The following is a 20,711-nucleotide window of genomic DNA, read 5'->3' on the forward strand; positions in this document are numbered from 1 at the left end:
ACTTAATATGTTTCAGTTGCTTAAATTTTCGAGAGAGAGAGAGAAAAAATAATAATAAAAATAAATCTTTCACAGATCATTCACAGGTGGAAAAAAAATCAAATAAAACCAAACATCTTGGATTAACATACTAAACCCTAACATAGAACAATTTTCACAAAAACTTAGTAAATCACTACTCATTTTTTTTGCAATTTTTACTTAATATATTTCAGTTGCTTAAATTTTCAGGAAAAAAAAAAAAAAAAAAATTCTTTCATAGGTGAAAAAAAAAAAAAATCAAATAAGACCAAACATCTTGGATTACCATACTAAACCCTAACATAGAACAATTTTTAGAAAAATTTAGTAAATCACTACTCATTTTTTTGCATATTAAATCAATATTAACAAACTAATGTGCTAGGGTTTAGAGCTTTACTGAGTAACCTTTGAAGATCAAGACTGAAGATCGAACGAAAGCACGAATTTGATCCTGATCAATAAAGTTTTATCTCTCTGTATTCAATATATGAAAGCCTATGTTGATATTGTACTCCGTAAATGGGGTGAATGAATGGTGGTAGGTGATAAAAGTGTTAGTTACAGTGATAAGGGTGAATGTGTGTCAATCATTAATTCACTGCCTCCATAAATAAAAATGGGTCCCACATCAATTTAACAATTTTATTACTTATATTTTTTTTTATTTGTTTTATTACTTATATTGATGTGTTTTATTGAAGGGATAAAATGGTCTTTACACATTTTCGATTATAAGATGTCACCGGCAAAACTTTCTCTGTCCTAAAACTTAACTAAACTCATAGTTTGGGGGGGGGGTTATTTGTAGTTGAGGGGGGTTTGTTGCACCTGGGGTATAATTCAGGGGGGTTTATTGCACTTTAACCTTATAAATATATGAAAATTTGTATACAATGTCTCCTAAAACTATTTTTATTTTTCAAAATTCTCTCTTTAACTTTTTCTTTTTTCCCTCATTCTCTTTAAATTCCTTTAATTTTCATACCCCCAATTGAAATCGTAACTCCACCCAGTACCCACTTGGGCTAGCCATGCACCACAAGTCCCTCACACCAATGTGTCTGCACCCAATTGGGCTAGCCATGCTTAGGCACCCACTCGGTCACTGAGTTGCCATAGCATTTAAGCGCCTTCACATGCATGCCTAGTGTCAGGCGTGCCATAGCCCAACTTTGTGCATTAAGGTTTGAAATGCGATTTTAATTAAAGACGTCAATTTAACCCATTCCGCTTGGACCTCACCCCCTCCCGCCCCTGTTAGGATCCGAATTCACCATTGAGCATGAATTTGTGTGTTGGATCATCCTTAGGAGAATGGGCCTGGAAAGAAAATTTAAAACCTCCCCCAAAAAAAATAATAATAATAATTTGTGTATAAATAAACAGTTTTTTTATTAGTTAAAATTTTTCTTTATTTTTAAAAAAAATTTAAATTTTAGCAACATTTTTGTTATTATGACAAAATTTGTTCAAATTTGAATTGTTATTTTAAAAAAGATATGTATAAAAAGAAAGAAAATTCATTGGTGAGACCAATTTGAAAGTTGAGATGACTCGAATAATTTTCTGAAGTCGTTTCTTCAAGCGTTTTCCGGACTTTCAAGTCTCCCATAATTTCAAAAATGTCACAGTGCACGTTGTCACACATTGATGGTTCACTCGTGCCCCCGTTGGCAGACCTTGTTAGAATGTTTCTCAAGTTTATTATAATACTTTAGTTAAGGTGGAGTTATGAAGAGCTTGAGGTGGAGTAATGAAGAGATTCTTGTTCGATGTGGAGCTATGGAGGAGCACGTGAAGATTAAATTTTGAGCCAAAGTAGAGATTGTTGGGTTTATGGCTCAAAATTTGTGTGCAAAAAATTAGTTTCCTTTTTCACTTTGGAAGGCTAAAATTTGTGGAGGAAATTGTATCCCATTATGTTTCTATTTTAGAGCTGTTATCATTATAGTAACTTCTTATAGGCAAGTTGAGGAATACTTTTCCAACAAGGAATTAGATTTTGAAAACTCGATAAATAAAGATAGGTGTGAGGGGTTTAGAGAGAGAAGAGAGAAAATATGTAAAGGGTTTAAGGGTGAGTGTTGTTAGAAGAGGAGTGAGTATATATAATTCCCGAGTATATACATGTAGCCTCATAAGAGATGATGAGCAAGTGAGTTAGGTTTTGATAACATGTGGTTGTATATTCTCTTCCTTGATTCATAATAGTAAAATCTCTCTCTCCCATAGACGTAACCCTAAAGTTGGGTAAACCATATAAAATATTGTGTTGTGCGTGAATGCGTGTGATTGTTATCTCCATATATGCTTGAGTTAATGTGTAATGACTCAGTCAGTTTCCTTCATTTCCTTTTCTCAGATTTTCACGGATATTTTTTTTCCGTTGATCTTTTCTTTTTTGAGTTCGACTTCTCGTCACTTAGGGTCATCTTGAGTGTTCGGGGATGATATTCGAGACTTTTTTCTTTGAATTGACGACTTTATTTAAGGACCAAGTCATTTTCATATTTTCATTTTTGTGACACTATTCACTTTTCATCTTTTTCCCGTTTGTCACTTTACTAGCACAACCTCACTTTTTGTGTTCGGATTTGATTTCAGTTTTGCATGCATCCACGATACTCGAATTTCATTCTATGTGTATTTTTACTTTTGTAGAAAAGTATGTTAGTTGCTTACTTTTACGTAAAGGACATGAATGCATAGTTTCTTCGGAAATATTCTTGATTTTCGGGGTTTAGTGTAATTATGTAAAGTAATTATTTTTCGTTTTAGGGACCATTTTGTAATTTAATTTGGAAGATATTTTCAAAAAGCACCATTTTGCAATTAAGTTTGCAAGATATTTAGAGGAAAGACCTTTATGCAAATATTTTTAGGCTACTTTGGAATTATGTTGTTAAAGAAGGGTTTTTGTGTAATTGACCAAAGTTGTGTGTGTTAACCATGGTGCTAGTTCACATAGTGAGTGGAGGATCTCTATATCCTCCACTCATATTTCATCTTCACTACTTTATCTTACCCCTCTCTTGAAAGAATCCTAGCCTCCATGGATGATACTTAAAGCCTTAAGCTTTGACTTTGATTTTTGAGAGCCTTCCATTGATTTCCAAGTTTAACCTTGGGAATATTTTTTATTCCTCTCATCCTCCTCTACATAACCATTGAAGGGTTTGCCATTTTGTGTTGATTTGCCTTTGATTCTAGAGAGACACTTCTCTAGTAAGGTAGGGGGTGTTCTAGTTTATTATTTAAGGGTTTTATTTGCTTTTGTATGAAATATAAGTTGTACGTATGTCTTTTGTTAATTTGATAAATTAATGATTTATTATAACTTGCATATAACTCATTTTAGACTTGGTATATGGCATAGCCATGACTTGATTTTTGTTATATATTAAATTGGGATGATTTAAATGAGTTTTCAAATCTAGAGATTTAATGAATTTAATTTGATTTAAATTCTATTTAATTGCATTTTGCTTGTACTCCATTTTAGACTTGATATATGGTATGACCATGACTTAGTGCTTGATATATATTAATTTGGAATCATTTGAATAACTTTTGAAATTTAGAGATTTAATTAATTTAAATTCTATGATATCTTGCTCATCTTGCACTTTTGATTTGATATATGTAATGACTATATTATGTCCTTTAACATATATTAATTTGAGTTTATTTGGAATTGATTTGAAATATAGAGAATTTAATTATTTTTTTGTTTAATTAAATTCTATCTAATTGTTTCATAGATTTAATTATATCGTAGAAGTTGTTTCTATATTTAAATCATGGATTTTAGACTTGTTATGTATTCACTTGGTTGTGTTGTAAGCATTGAATAACATTGTTGTTAAATTTATATTCATGAGAACTTGTTTCCAATATTGAATATATGATTGGCTTGTGTAATGAATTGCACACTTTGTATTTGACATTATATATGCTATTTTAGAATTGAAACTTTAAGGCATGGATTGTGTGGTTTCAACCTACTTGTGCATGGAAAGTGATTTCATGCATTATTTAAATTACGTATAAGTTGTGAACTTATTTATTTATTTTGAAGTCACTTGGGACATTGTTACAGAGACTTGGCTAGAATTTGGCTCTAGTACGGGAGGTATGAGTTCTTCCTATTTTATAGTGCACACTAAGGTGGTATTCCCAACGGGTTAGTGCCCCGAATAATCGTTTAGGTCTTGCCTTTATCCAATATTTGATGTCCAAGTCTTCCACTATTTGATTTCGCATTCAATTCCAAGTTGACAATCATGTTTAATTGTGACTTATGGTTTTGGTTATTGGCGATTTAATGTTGTTAAGTACATTTGTGCATTATGATTTTTAAGGAATCATTGTATGTTTTTAATATTGTTAAGTACATTTGTGCATTATGCTTTTTAAGGAATCATTGTATGTTTTTAATATTGTTAAGTATATTTGTGCATTATGATTTTTAAGGAATCATCGCATATTTTTAATGTTGTAAGTACATTTGTGCATTATGGTTTGTAAGGAATTATCGCACGTTTTTAATATTGTTAAGTACATTTATGCATTATGATTTCTAAGGAATAATCGCATGTATTTGATGTTATCAAGTACATTTATGTTAAAATATTCAAATGTAGCTTAGGAATGATCCTATAGATTCATTTGGAATATAGACGTTATGTGGCATGACCCACTTTTATCGTTTTCGTGTTTTAGATTTCAAGTTGATGGCTTTGAGAATCTATATCTTGTTGCTTTGTATAGCATGGCCTTATGTTGTTTGGAATTGCATGAAGGATGTGATTTATACTAGAAATGATCTAAGGTAGCTTAGGATACTCTCTGAGTATCACATTTGACATAGACGTTAGGTGGCATGATCCTTTTGAATTGTTTCATGTTAATGTAATAATCTTGTAAAAAGTTGAGTCTATGCATGCTCATTTCCTACGAGTAACTTGTTTATTCACTCCAAAGTTATCGGGTGATTTGTCGGGTACGGATGCCTTGGTTTGGGATGCAAAATATCCCTGAATCGTTTCGATGAATTGAAGTTCTTTAAGTGTATTCTTGTTCATGATTCATGCAAATGTTAGTATGAAATGCTATTTGTAGCACATATGTCAAAATGTGTATATTTGATTCTAAACATGTAATGTGTACATAAGTACACTCTTTACAATGTATTTGACATGTATGAGATGAGGCCGGAAGCCAATGACATATATCTTGTATTTTATGCATATTCACTTTCAAGGATTATTATGGAAATATTGAAAAATGTCAAGTTTTTACTTCACCATGTTTGCATCAGGTGTGGGAATTTCATTTTTGTTCTTTCATAGGATCTCATTAGTCATGCATGAAGAGTCGCCAATGGCCAAACGGTAAATTGAAACCATTTTATGATTTTAAGTTTCAAAATTTCTTTTTTATGTGCTTTTTCGCCTTTTTAGCCGTTGGGGGGTTAGATTTTTGCATCGACGGTATTTTTAAACCGTGAATCATTGTAGCATATCCCAATAGGTAAGTTACGTCTGCGTACATGGTCGTTTCTGGAAAGAACTCTTTCGTTGATGAAATGAACCTCCTATGAACTCATTTCACACTTTTCTTGCATAAATCTTGCTTAAGGGTATTTTGGGATTTTTCTTCGGGAAATAAATTTTAGTCTCAACTCTGTCACATAGAAAATGTGATTTTGGGGGGAGTTTCTTCACGCCATTTTTCCGAAAAATGTCGTCTTGGTATCGAAAACCGCGTTTCAAACTCATTTTTCTGATTTTTCTGTATTTTTACTGTTTGGGTTCAATTCTGGATGGGTTGAACCGGTTCAGAGGGGCTGAATTGGTTCAAGATGTGATTTGGGTCCAACATGGACATTTTCTCCATGTTGAACCGCTTCAAGGATGTTGAACCTGTTCAAGTCTTTCAGAACCATTTTGCAGGTTCAGCTTTGGCCTTCCAATTTTGAATTATCATAACTTTTTCGTTTAAACTCCGAATTAGTCCGTTCTTAAGTCTAAACGGACCATGTCGAAGTAAGCTTTCCAATGGTACCAATTTCAGTTTCAGATTCTTCTCCTACCTCAAGATAGCCTTGTTTTAGTGAGAGGGTGTCAGTTTTAGTTCGAACCGGGATAGGGTTCATTTGGGATTTCACTTCCTTTGACCTTGAGGCTTCACGTGAAGTTACCAAATAATGATTTTGGATATTTTTGATCTCATTTGACTTGTTGGAAGTCAAATTCCTTCTTCTTCGGGTAAAATGACCATTTTACCCTTGGTCATTCTTTTGGTGGAGTTTGATACCCTTGTCTTCGTTTTGCTTCTGTTGAGTCTCGAAACTCCTCGAAGGGCCATTCTTGTGTCTTAGGGATGACGTACATCTCTAAAGACCTTAGTTGTCTAATTTGCTTCCGCATTTCGGATACGTTACCGGATCAAATTTTGGATCATCACTGACGCACCGGGTTGTAAAACTTGGACCGTCACATAATGTGATGTGATGATGCTTCTACTCTGTGTGATGAAAAAGGAACTTAACTGTCAACAACAACCAACCGTTGAGTGGGTTGAAGGGAGTTGATTATCCCCAACAGACCTAGCCAAGACTCATAACTCTAGTACAAATATTAAGACTTGAATCCATTCCAACATTTTAACAGTTTGAATGACACAGATGGGTTAAAATAATACAAGAATTGAGCAATAACATTAATAGCAGAAATTACACAGCACACACAAGGAGGACAACCTTGTTAGCTTGAAATTTGAAAACAAAAGAGACATGTAAAAGAACTAAAAATTGAACACCAACCAACTCAACAACCCAAAGAAACAAGAAAGGACAATGAAGAGAACAACAAAGGATTTTCTGTGGTTTGCTGGTGCTAATCCTTCTCCCCTTTCCTCCTCTTGCGTTTTCCTTGCAACTTCATAACTGGTGTCCATATTATTATTATTATTCTCTTCGGAAAATCCAACGAACTTCGATAACTTCTCTGATACAGATTGCTGACTTTCATCCAGCGATTCTTCGTCTCCATCATAATCATCATCATTTTCGTACACCAGATAAATCCCACACTTCTTCAGCTCAACCCCCTTCAGAAATGGAGGGTTTCGCATTTCCACCAGTATCTCATCGCCATCTTTTAGTATAGAAACCAACGGATTGTAATCTGGAAATCGGCATATATAAACTTGATCTTCATGTGTCTTGGGAACTCCAGCTAAATACAACGCACTGGTGTATACTGGTTCATTCAGTCTGAGAATCTTCACTATAATATCTGGTATTACAGGGAGCTGCTCTCTTAAATCATTCGGTGTTTGATGGTTGACAGAGACAACAACACATATGATCACACTTTCAATCACACGGTTTTTTCGCGTTGAAAAACGCACCACTCCTTGAGTAAACCACTCTGGGATCGTGCTTCCAGGCAAGCTCAAGTTGTATAACTTCTTCAATGCAACCTGCATTCGGAAAGTTGTCAACAATAAATTACTTTTTGTTCAAAATAGTACTCAGGGAGATTATAAAATCAAGAATCATGCAAAACTATGATAATGTATGCCATCATGCATGCATGTAAAAGCAAGCTGCAAACGCGCATGCGCGCGAACAGAGAGAGAGAGAGAGAGAGAGACCTTATCAAATTTTCCCTTCACTGAAGAGCATGAACTGCAACCACTCATGTGCAACCTTCTCAAGGACTTCAAGGATTCGAGGCCTGGAATATCCACTAATTTTTCACAGTTCGTAAGGAACAGCTCTTGTAAACTCTGCAAACTTGACAGATCTGGTATTTCTTCAAGTGCTGTACAATTTGCAGCATTTATCTCCACCAAACTCGATGGAAGAGGGGGGAGAACTTTGAGCTCTTTACAGTGTGGAAGGAAAAGCTGTTTGAGAGCAGAGAGTCCCCTCAAACTAGATGGAAGACTAGAAAAATCATTGTGACCCAGATTCAAAATCTCTAATGATGACAATTTCTCAAAATCATCAGGTATTTTGCCAGATAATTTCCAAGCACGAGCATCCAACTCTATTAACCAGGAGAGATTTGAGAAAGTAGATGGAAGCGCAACAAGCTCTCTATTTTCAGCATTCTGAGGCACTTCTTGATAAGGTTTCTTTGCCATTTTCAATACCATTAAGCTCGTGAGCATCCCAAATTTTTCGGGTAGTTCTGTCACAGCAGTTTCCTCCATTCGCAAGTGGTGCAAAGACTTCAATTCCCCAATCGAAGCTGGCAGTTTAGAGAGCTGCTTACATTTGTTCAAATTTAACGTTCCAAGATTTTCCAATATTCCTATCGATTCTGGCAACTCAGTTATGGCAGCATTCACGATAATCAATGTAGTAAGAGTCACAATTCTTCCAATTGATTTTGGCAATGAGCAAAGAGATTTACAATTCCTCATCTCAAGCTTCTCAAGTGATTTCAACATGCAAATCTGATCCGGTAGATTTAGAATTGGTGTCTCATCTAGCTGAAGCTCAATAACAGAAGCCAAGCCTTCAATGGAACTAGGCAATGAACTCAAAGAAACACAGTTTCCAACTGACAAGTCCTTCAGATAAGATAATGAACCAATAGAAGCTGGCAGTTCTTTGACTGAACTACCATTAAGCCAAAATTTTGTTAATGATTTGAGATTTCCAACAGAATCAGGGATTACAGTCAGCGATCTACACCACATCAAACTTAGTATATCAAGTTTTCCCAACAAGCCAATGGAATTAGGTATTTCTTCCAATGCAGAACCATTTAGAGAAAGTTCCCTCAGAGAACTCAACTTTCCCATGCATATGGGTAGTTGTTTCAATGACTGGCAGTCGTTTAAACTAAGCCTTTCAAGCTTTGTAACGAGGAATATAGATTCAGGTAACTTCTCTATAGCAGTTCCATCAAGGAGAAGTTCTTTTAAAGAATTCATGCCGCCCATGTCCTGTGGTAGTTTTTTCAGTTTTGAGCAACCAGAGAGGATCAGGTTCTCAAGATCCTTCATCCCAGAAACATCACTTGGAAATTCAACAAGGGAGGAACAGCTTCTCAGGTTCAAATAACGTAATGTGCTCACACGCCCAATCGATTTATGAATGCTTCTCAAACTAATGCAACGCTCAAGAATCAACTTCTCCAAGGCATGATGCCCAGATAAATCTGGAATATCAGTTAGGTTATAACAACCATGGAGATTCATAACCATCAATTTCACTCCAACCTGGTGAACAAGAAATTTTCCACTTTTAATATTCTTTTTTTTTTTTTCTTCGGCTGCGGGGGAGGGGGGGGGGGGGGGGGGGGGGGGGGGGGGTGGGTTGGGAAATAATAGAATTAAACCACTGCCAAAGAAAAATATAAGCAGAACAAAACCCAAGCACTTCAGTGACTTGAGCATGACCAAGAATGAAAAATAGACACAAGGAAGCCAATTTAGAAAGTGCAGGAACAAACTCTGGACATCCCTTTTTCCATTTACCAATTACGGTTGAAAGTTTGTAGGACCTGAACCCATGGCTCTGATAGAGAATTGCATAAGGCCCATGATCTAGACCTAGAAGGGGGCGTAAATAGGTCTTGTTGGTTGGATTAGTTAAACTTATGCACTTTTTAAATTTAAACGAACAAAAAATTTAAATTTAAAATATAACTGAAAATTAGACCACTCATTCCATCATCCAAATCATGCAATCACCAAGTAAAGCAGTAAATAATGGAAACAAAGAATTTTTACATGGAACACGCAACGGGAAAAACTACGGGACCTAGTCAACATATATTCCGCCCTAGAGTAGTGTATATAGAGGCAAACGAGAGGCCTATAGAAAGTACGGTTTCTACTGTTTTAAACTGAAAAGTAAGCAGGATTTTTGCATGGCTCGATCAATCAAGGCGCTAGTCAACCGATTTACACAACTCCAGTGGCCCTCGATTAGTGACAGAGACAGGAGTTTATTTCAGGGAGGCATATTGAATTTAAGAAAAAAAAAAAAAATATTCAATCTAATAGTGCAACAGGACTATTAGATTACTAATCAATATAAATAGTACGTAATAATTCAAAAATAATTGCTGTAAAGAAAATTCAGTACATGAAATACAGACATTAAGGGTCCATCTAGCAACAGTTTCTATTTTGCATTTTCGAATTCATATGAAGCGGAAGCAATAATTATTTGTTGCGGTGTGATTTATTCTAAAACAAAAACATGTTTGGTAAATAAATTTGTTGCAAAATGTTTTATAAAAAAATGTTTGAATGATTTTTAAAAAATAGTATACATTATATTTGTTAAAAAAAAAAAAACTGTTTGTGTTAAATACCATCTACTATAAAAGCTTACGTTGTTGGAAAGGGTGTAACTTTAATATTTAAATCCTCTAACACGCCCCCTCACGTATGGCCTTCTTTTCGTCCAACACGTGTTTTTCAATTTTAATTATTAGGGTGACGATGAGGATACCATGTTGACAACCATCTACTCTAAAAGCTTAAGCCATTGGAGAGAGTGTAACTTTAATGTTTAAATCCTCTAACAAGTTGTTTAGCTATAATAGCAAAAATAAATGCAAATAACTTTGTTTTGCCTTCAGATTTGGGGCTTTTTTTCGAAACAGATGCAAGATTGTGGAAAACGTAACAAACGAGTTTTTGTGACTTGTTTATTTTTTTCATCTTACACGAAACAAAAAACTGCTTCCAAACAAGCCCCAAGTGTAAAAAATTTCAGTAATAAATTTAAAGAAGAAAAGAAAAATAAAAGAATAAGAAGAGAGAAAAGAAGTTTAATGCAGATACATCATGCATGTGCAGGAAGATGAATAAAATTTTTAAGAGAGAGAAGATCAGGGTTTGGTTGAAGGAAATAAAGAAAGAAAAGAAGAAGGAAAAGAAAGAAAGATTTAGAGAATTTTTTTTAAAAAGCATTTCTGTTTTTTGGAGGGGGGGATTTTTAAAAATTTTACAAAATTATATACATAAAGGTTTTTTTTAAAAAAAAAAAAAAACAAAAAAGCCCTGATGGATCGTTCAATTGATCAAAGTCGATTACAGTTTTATACTTATAAAAATTTAAGAAATGAAGTTTCAAAAAACACTTTTGCAAGCATATCTGATGGGAATTGATAATCAAACTAACAATGAAATCTTAGAAACCCAATACATGTATGATGAATCCTAACTAGGTGAGTGCATTAAAGCGTTAAATTACCTTTTTACCTTTGATGTTGAAGAGTCCTAACTAGGTGAGTGCATTAAAGCGTTAAATTACCTTTTTACCTAGATGAATCCTAACTTGTATGTAGCTTTAATTTCTTCTTCAACCATGAGCAATAAGTAACAACTAGCACTAACTTTTTAAATTTCTAATCTAACCTAGAAATCAAAAAACAAAAGTTACAGACTCCCAAGTCTTGTTCTGCAAAATTTGTCAACCTAAGTCCTATTGATGATGTAACAACAGTTTTTTTTTTTTTTTTTGGTGAGCGTGATTTTATTTAAGAAAAGATGCTATACAAGTTAGACAACAAGCAGCAACAAACGACCTCCAGCACAAGTAAAAATCGTTGGGACAGCAAAGCATAAAAAAGACAAAAACTAAAATTCCATAAAAAAGAACCACAGCTGAGGGTGGGCCATCTACTGCCTGACCCAAGCCGCAAATTGGCACCGAGCAAAGGCCAGAGTCACCACGGGAGACCAGACTTCAAAAAGTTGACCATACATGCTTCAAAAAGATTATTCCAATTTTTTTTTAAAAATTAAAGGTAATCTGCCACTCGAATGACAGAAATGCTCCTCCATAGTGTCCATAGTGTGATCTGGAGCACTGTGATTGATGGCTGAAACTAGATGATTAAGCAGCTGAGATGGTTGATGCCTTTAGATATTAATCCTAATTTATCAGTGACAGGAGTTCCAAATGAAGGGTTGTGACCAACAAGATTGGGATCCTGCAAATTCATCCAAGTCGGCCCCATAACCAACCATGTTTTCTAAGGTCTACAATCTCGCCTTTTGCCCTAATTTCATCCTACTTGAAGTAAGTAAAAATTCAAAATATGTCAAATAACACAAGATATTTCATAACCAAGGTCATGCCACGAGGCATGAGAAAAAAGAGAAACAAAAAAATCATGCATAGAGGTCTTGCCAATCACCAACACATTGCAACACATATTTATGGACTCTTAAGTCCTCAATAACATGGTTAAAAGAAACCATGACCAATTAACAGTAAAGAAATTTTAAGCCTCAGACTCATGTAATTTGAAATAAGCTGCAATGATCATATGATAGTTAATTCACCTGTTAAGTGCAACATACCTTATTATACCAGAACCACAGTCTCTGTCCCCAAAGTCTTTCTATCTTGCTTTCTGATAGATCAAGGACAGTAAGTTCCCGTGGACAAAAATTAGAAGGAAGAGTTTTCAGCAGACATTTTCTCCATTGTAGCCACTTCAGTTCAGCAGGTATATGTTTGAAATTTCCTTCTAGCTCTACATTACTGAATTGAAGCAGTCGTAGATTAACCATTGATTCAAATGACTTAGTGCAAAGTACCACCTGACCCTCATCCCGAGCATCATCTTGAAAGTATTCCTTGTATATCTCCTTCAAGTATGTTACTGCAGAGGTGAAATTGGGTGTTCTCCAAAGTTGGTTCCAAGAAATGCTTTTAGCAGTCTTAATCCTTGGAAAATTCTTCTTTTCGAAGTCTATAATGACCCCTTGGACGTTTTTAGTTCCCTAATGTCAATCATATGGAACTACTTAAATAAAATATAATAAATTTATAAGCTGATGCCACATAAATAAAAACAAGCAGCTAACATCAATCATATGAAACTAATCAAAATTAACAAAATTAGAAGCCAAAGTCAAGTGAAGTGACGCTAAAATTTAGAGCTTTATGGTATTTCAAGTGGGACGCTACAATAAATAATGCATGGCCAAATATTTTGACTGGAGGAAATACAACTGACACTCACTTTCCGGAAAATTTACTGAATAGTCCTACTTTTCAATTGAAAGGACCATTAAGTCCTATGAAATGTTATTAAGATAATTAAGTACTAGTTTTAATTAATATTTTTAACTAAGTTTAGAATTCCATTGGCAATAAAAAAAAGTTCTAATGTTGCCCTTTCTTAATTTTTTTTTTAACACAATGTTCTTTATTATTAAAATAAATTTTACAGAAAAATTCATAATACCTTGATGCATTTCTTATATAACTTATTCTCAAATTTACATAAATTTACATTTAGGAATTGAAATTACTTGTTCTATAAAATCTGAAGCAGAAAAAATATGAAAAAAAATTAGATGATTCATTGTTTATTCATTAATATACAGCATAAAAAAGTTATCGAATTTTTAAAACATGTAACAATAAGTTTCACCAAAAATAGTGAAATATAAAAAAATTGTAAGATAAAATTTTAAAATTTTCTATTTTTGGTGGCAATCAAAACTATATGCTTTCGTTCCTATTCTAAATTGATACTGTTTAAAAATTTAGATGTAAAAATTAGTATTCCTATAATGAAAGAATATTAAAAGTACTTCAATATGAAAGGGGAATAGTTTAACACAAAATTTGTTAATAGAATTTTGAAATTTGTTGGAAAAATTTATTAAAAGTATTATCCTAATAAATTTCATAGGAATTATTGGTCTTTGCAATTGAAAAATAGGAGTATAAGACTAATCATTATTTATCTTTTTTATTTCTTCATGTGATTCTTTTGAGCCAACCCCATCTAGTTGTGACAAGGCTTTGTTGCACAATTTTCCCTATTGGTTAATCATGTGCACTGCCAGCGCTATTTGCGCATGGCAAAGAGTTCTACCATTTTTACACCTTTTTCTTTTTTTAATTTTTTTTGGGGTGGCAGCAGGATTTTATTATATTATATGGACTTCGGTACGTATGTCGGGTGCGGGTTTGTATTTACATGCCGGACATATCAAAACCCCAAATAGGACACATGTACACTGCTAAATATTCATATTATTTCTATTTTGTTTTCTAGAGTGAATTAATGTATTTTTGTAACATAGAGTCCAATATAGACATTTCACTCATTTTGAAGCAATAATATAATAAAAATTGAATTACATAATATGATTTTTAATTGCATGTCCAACCAAAAGTGTCAAACACATATCTCATACCCACATCCGAGTATTGTGTCCGACACGGGTACTTCAACCACTTTGAAGAGTAAATGTAACATTGTGTGTAGGGGAAAAAAAAAATTAAACAGATGAAGGTGTCTCGTAAAAAAAACTGTGAGACCTATGTGTGTCACTTTACAGAACTGGAAGTTGGCTCAGAAAGCTGGTCAATGCTCAATCTAAGAGTTGCTTAAAATATATTTAAAGAAAAGATGAGGTTTTGAGCTAAGTACCATACCTTCTCATTTTTCAAGACGGTCAAAATTTCGCCATGAACCCACAATCTACTGCGCATACCAGGATCAAGGTTTTCTTCCTGCACAATTTGTCTTCCCATGTCTCTAATCTGATCATGCATCCACAAAGTATTGTCCTCATCAATCCTAATGAGAGATTTTGCTACGAGGAAATTGATTGCATTCTCTGCCTTAAAACCACAGCCTTTGAATATGTCAACCGCATCATTTCTTTCCATTCCCAGATTTAGAAATAAACACGCAATGTCGAGGAATATACACTTCATCTCGTCATCCAGCCAATCAAAACTTATCTTCAAGATACCTTGAAGATCGTGTGGACGATTCTGCTTCAGCTTTTGTAGAGCATCTTCCCATTCTTTTACTCTCCTTTTATCAAACAGAAAAGAACCAAACACTTCCAGAGCCAAAGGTAGTCCTCCAGTAAGAGACACAATTTGCAGGGACAGACTCAAAAATGTTTCCGTGGGATTCTCTCTTCTGAATGCATGATAACTGAATAGATTTAGTGACTCAGAAGAACCCAAGCTTTTCACCTCATATACCTCACTCACATGGTCAATAAGCAAGACATCTCTATCTCTTGTTGTGATAATGATTCTACTTCCTTCACAAAGCCATTCTCTCTTGCCAATTAAAGCATTAACTTGGCTTACATTATCTACATCATCTAAAACAACTAGAACACGCTTCTCATTCAATATCCGTTTGATTGCAATCTGAGCAGCATAATCATTATTTACAGAAGGCACTTGGGAAAGATCACTAAGAAGTTTGTTTTGAAGAGATATTTTACCATTTTTTTGTGAAGAAGTGTCTCTAACATTTGAAATGAAACTACGACGTTCAAAGTGACTGAAAAGTTTATTATAAAGTGCCTTGGCAAGGGTAGTCTTACCAATCCCACCTGTTCCATGAAGCCCCAAAACTCTGATGCCGTTGGATTTAACATCTAAGATTCTCATCAGTTCCTCTAAACGAAAATCAAGTCCCACAATATATGGAGCCATACCCACAGGATTATTGCTCAATTCACTCAAAACCTTTTTGACTAAAGATTGAATCAACTGTCGTTCTTCCCTGCCAATAAACATGATCATAAGTCCATAATAAATACAAAAAGGAGACATGTATAAGAAACTTTGACAATCAAATGCAGAGGGAGGACCAAGGTATGATGTGTATGTCAACATGAATGATAGTAATAATTATACTTAACGTGACCAAAATAACTCCACAACACATAGCAAATTTAGCAATTATGCAATCTTTAGGATTGAAGTTGGAATTTCTTAATGCTATGAGAGAACCACATGTGAAGAACGTACATCAAAACAATGTACACTTGTAATAGAAAATAGAAGTTCCATGTGAACAACACCATCTACATGTTTTTTCAATGTATACCAAGAAAAAGAAAGCATGCCTTTATATGGAGTCAATATTCTCATAACCGAGTAAATAATTTTTAAGTAAAACATATAGCAACTTACCAATTTGGACCTCCGTTCCTTTTCAACAATGTCTTGAACTATAATTAACCAAATTCTCTTTGGCTATATTTCACTAATCTATACCTTGCAACAAAAATAGCAAGGTATTAAACATTTTTCTATGATCTGCTTCAAATTTCTATGGAAAAATATGTGCATATGTGTGCTAGGAAAAAGCACCATGTGTTGGCATATTTTGTGAGCACAAGTGGTGCCATGGTCAATATTTGATGTCACTTCAGTGGAAGGTTTGCTTGAAGCTGTGATTGTAGATTGAAGACTGAGCCAAGGATCTTATCAACAAATTACTTCAACCTTCATCTATCACAATATAAAGAAGGTAAGTGACCTAAGAGACCATAGGATTCAGAGTAAATTAGGAAACTTGAAATAACTTGGAGTTAATTTAAAACTAATTAATTAGTTTTAATAGAATTATAAATTTAAAGGTTACTATTATTTCATTGGGAGTGAATTTGGATACTTTAACGTTGGATAGAAAACTTAGATTTCGAGTTTAATTTTAATATATATATATTAAAGTTGATTTTGGCAAGGATTTCAATTTGTAACAATGGACTGTGTGTCCTCAAACTATCATTCAAAATAAAATAAATAGAATATCGTGATAAATTAGACTCCATAAACTTTCCAACAATACATTATACGCCTAATTTCGAGTCTCTTTGACCCATCAATAAAGCATCCAGAGTCAGGCTATGTGCAGTAAATAAGCATTTGGGTTTGATAAATCATAGCTATCTTAAAAATAATTGTTTTGGCAGAACTATTCTTGAGTCTCCTAAGAAAAGGAAAAAAAAAGAAAAAAGAATCCAATTTAAAAGATAATATGAATTTCTCCCTGCCATGGAACTCATGAATCTCACTGCTTTTGTTGATGAAACAACCTGTTCTAAGAGTAAATCATCAAAACCCCTTGTTAGACTCTTTGAGCTCAAATTCTAGTGAATCATTATCTCTTAATGATGAATGTAGAGTGATTCAGAACCTGATAATGGTGAGATACAATATATATATATATATATATGGAACTTGAATGTGATTTCCTTAAGATTGATTTAGAAAAGTCTCAAGTCTTAGTTAGAGAGTTGAAAACTGAAAGAAAATCCCTCAAAGATATGGTCAAATCTTTAGAAATTGAAAGATGTCTCTCATAGATAAAGTGAATTTAATTGAGTTGTAAATGCCAAAAAATATCTTGAGTGCAAATTGCAAAAATCAAAAGAGACCATTCAACACTTCACAGGTGGGACAAAAAAAAATTAAACACACTTCTAGGGATAGGTAAACCTTTTGGAGATAAGAGTAGTTTGGGATTTGTTGGTAATTCTAACACACATTTTAAGACTTTACATTATTGTGGTAAAAAGGGTCACATAAAATATCAGTGTCATAACTGTTTTATCTTCGAGAAGAAAATTTCTAAATGCCGCAAGAAAGAAAAGAATCTACCAAAAAAAAAAAAAATGAGAGTCTTGGTTGATATTGTAAAGACCTAGGTGATGAAAATCTGAACTTAAATCAACTTAAAAGGCTTTAATAGGGGTACAAATACTGAAAGATGGAATAAATTTAAATCTTATAACAAATTCAATACTATGGCTCAATCTTGGGGGAGAACAGAAAATCTAAAGAATTCCAAAACTGTCAACTAGCATTTGAAATCTAACGCACCTTTAAAAAAGGTAAATAACAAGTTAGAAACTAATGCTACGTTTGGTATGTAGGAATGGAATGGAATGGAATGCCCATTCCAACCATTTATTTGTTTGGTATGCAACTTAAAATGGGAATAGCCATTCCATTGGAATGAAAATCCATTCCACAACTAAACCAATGGAATGGCAATTCCATTCCCAAGTAATTTATTTTAAAAAATCAACTTCCCAAAACACCCTCATAATCCAAGTCCAAAAACTACCATTACCTTCCACCACAATCATCTCGCATTTCACCACCACCACCACTACCACTGCCTTCCACCACCACCGACTTTCACCATCGCCCATTACTTTCCACCACCACCACCACCTTTCACCACCGCTACCGCCACCACCTTCCACCACCACCAATGCCATTGCCTTTCACCACCTTCCACCACTACCGCCGCCATCGCCTTTCACCACTGCCACCACCTTCCACCACCACCACTGCTACCGCCTTTCACTATCACCACCACCATCCACCGCCACAGCCCTATACCACCGTCACCGCCTTCCACCACCGCCAACGCCACCTTTTACCACCACCGCCGCCAACGCCGCCTTCAACAACCGCCAACGCCACAGTCATCGCCTTCCACCACCTTCTACCACCTTCCATCACCACCACCACCACCACCACCTTTCACCACCGCCACCGCCTTCCACCGCCACCGCTACCACCACCGCCGCCGCCTTCCACCACCACCACCATCGTCACCACCTTCCACCACCACCGCCACCACTGCCAATTCCACTGCCTTCCACCACCACCATAGTCACACCACTATCTCCTTCCACCACAACCACCACATCACTGCCACCACCTTCCACCAACACTGCTGCCACCTTCCACCACCACTGCTGCCACCAATTTCCACCATTTCCACCACCACCGCCTTCCAACACCACCACCTACATTACTACCGCTTTCCACCATCCACAACCACCGCTGCCACCATTTATTTTTAAAAAATTATTAGAGAATATCATTTTGTTAATTTAATTTATTTGTTTCTAGGAGGGATATTTTGGAGAATTCAATTAGAAATTTATTCCATTCTAAATTTTAAATTGATCCAATCAAACACTAGAATGGTTATTATCATTCCATTCCTACACATTTCACATTTCTAACCAAACAATAGAATGAGAATGACCATTCCATTCCATTCCCATTCTCATTCCATTCGCACTTGCATTTCATTCCATTCCTGCACACCAAACGTATCACCAAAAGAACCTTCTTTAAACTAAAAGACTCCACAACTACGATTAAAAAATTGCAGATTGCATTGGGACCTGTTTAAAGATTCCAATACATCACCTTATACAATACATAATATCAGAAATCCAAATTGAATTTTCATTCCACATTAATAATTTAATATACTAAACATCCAATGAAATGCACAAATCAAGAAATGGTCCAAAATTTTTAATTATCAATATATATATATATATACACACACACTAAAAATGTTACACACTTTTCAACCAAAATATAAAAGTGGGTCTAATTAACTTCTATAATCAGATGTCAACTGTAGAAGTCCACTCTCGTTCTCTACAACTCACAACAAACCTTTCAAATCACATATGATCCTATGCAGTTAAAAATATAGGATTGTCCATTTCCTTCTATAAATTTAACTTGAATTTCATGTATCAAAAGGACATAAAAGTGCAAAAATCGAATTTACCCAATTTAATCATATTCTTCTCTGTAGAATGATGAATAAAGGTTATTAGGGTTTTAATTAGGGTTTCTCTCTCTAGAAAACTGAAACGAATAGAGCAGAGGAAGTGTTGTTACCTGTCTTGCAGAACAAAACCGGCGATTCCACCGACCTTCCCCATATCTTTTCTCCATCTCGCAACCTTCTCGTGTCCGTACTGTTCTTCGAGACTTCTAAAGTCATCTTCGAACCGTCGCCCCTTCTGTCCCCGGACGTTCGACGGGTCGACTCGGCAGAACACGGGAAGAACAAGTCGCCGGAGCTCGCAGATGTCGGCAAGCTGCTCGAGGCACCGCCCGGAGGAGGCGTAGTTGGGGGAGAAGATGATGATTGAAACGGCCGAGTCTCCGATCGGACTCGGAGGGACGTCGTCCCCCTGAATCAACTCGTCGTTGCCTCGGAAAACTCGGACGCCTTTTCTGTCGAGTTCTGTGTAGAGTTGATCCGCGAAACTGTGTGTGTCTTCGTCGTCTATGAAGCTCAGAAACACGTCCCACCTGAGTCTGAACGCCTGAGTTGAACCGGAGATGGTATTGTTGTCCGCCATTTTCACTGCTAGTAGTTAGGTGAAGTTGCTATGTCTCAAAGCAACTTGTTGCATATATATATTTATACGTCGTACATACATTTGGTGCGAGACTTTAATTTTGTTGTTGCGTTGAACCCGAGGTCAAGCAACGAAGCACTTGTTTTACGGTTTTAAACTTTTAATATTTTGAAAATCAATTCGTTGCTGATTTGACACTTAACCTGCCACAAAAATTATTATTACTCATATTATAAATATTTATTCCGTTTTTTACTCACATCTTAATAGTTACATGCAAAATTGACACTATATAAATTAACTAAAATGATTAAATCTAAAATATCATTTGACTTTGTTAAAGAAATTCTTTAACTTACAAAATTAAATTAAAAGATTAAATTATCATTTTATACTTTACAATTTACAATTATAGTTGATTTGGACCAACGACTTCAGGAAGATCTTCCTTTCTGTAATTCGACGAAATCGAATGGCGAGAAGGAGGACAAGAAACATGATAAAGAAGATGACTTCCTTTAGATGATATAGATCGAGGTAGATCTAATGATTTTCTGAAATTCAGAAAAACATCACCATCTTGGTCCTGAATAACACAGTCTCAGAATCAAATTCCAAGAGGAGTTTACGAGAAAGCACCAATAGGCATGTCTCGTCGCCAATTTGGAATTGAATTCAGCCCAACTCCATCTGAAATGGGAATCGGAAATGAATCTGTCAAG

The 20,711-nt window shown here is 35.0% G+C and overlaps 1 protein-coding gene across 3 annotated transcripts; it reads right to left on the reverse strand.

Annotated features, from left to right (window-relative positions):
- Positions 1-6,717: 6,717 nt before the first annotated feature.
- LOC132294918 (disease resistance protein RPV1-like) lies at positions 6,718-20,080 on the reverse strand. Of its 3 annotated transcripts, none has more exons than XM_059792938.1 (6): positions 19,520-19,637; positions 15,983-16,060; positions 14,471-15,569; positions 12,373-12,798; positions 7,687-9,267; positions 6,718-7,512 (listed from the first exon to the last, which is right to left on the reverse strand). In XM_059792938.1, exons 3-6 carry the CDS (start codon positions 15,497-15,499, stop codon positions 6,832-6,834), a joined length of 3,717 nt encoding a protein of 1,238 aa, XP_059648921.1. In that variant the 5' UTR covers positions 15,500-15,569; positions 15,983-16,060; positions 19,520-19,637; the 3' UTR covers positions 6,718-6,831. The 3 variants fall into 3 exon arrangements, with proteins under 3 accessions (XP_059648921.1, XP_059648922.1, XP_059648920.1); XM_059792939.1 differs by having other exon boundaries at positions 15,983-16,066; positions 19,520-19,633; XM_059792937.1 differs by lacking the exon at positions 15,983-16,060 and having other exon boundaries at positions 19,520-20,080.
- Positions 20,081-20,711: the final 631 nt, after the last annotated feature.

Source organism: Cornus florida, unplaced genomic scaffold (assembly GCF_030987335.1).
Source record: "Cornus florida cultivar Cherokee Brave unplaced genomic scaffold, ASM3098733v1 CherokeeBrave_3.0.0_Hap2_Chr02, whole genome shotgun sequence".
Taxonomy (NCBI): domain Eukaryota; kingdom Viridiplantae; phylum Streptophyta; class Magnoliopsida; order Cornales; family Cornaceae; genus Cornus; species Cornus florida.

Bases quoted from the DNA above. Each gene is read 5' to 3' on its own strand.
- LOC132294918 (XM_059792937.1), bottom strand. From the start codon at position 19,989: ATGGCGGACAACAATACCATCTCCGGTTCAACTCAGGCGTTCAGACTC. The intron at 12,799-14,470 runs GTATGGTACTTA...GATTGACATTAG, and splicing joins CCGTCTTGAAAAATGAGAAG to GGAACTAAAAACGTCCAAGG. The intron at 9,268-12,372 runs GTATGTTGCACT...CTTGTTCACCAG, and splicing joins TGTGGTTCTGGTATAATAAG to GTTGGAGTGAAATTGATGGT.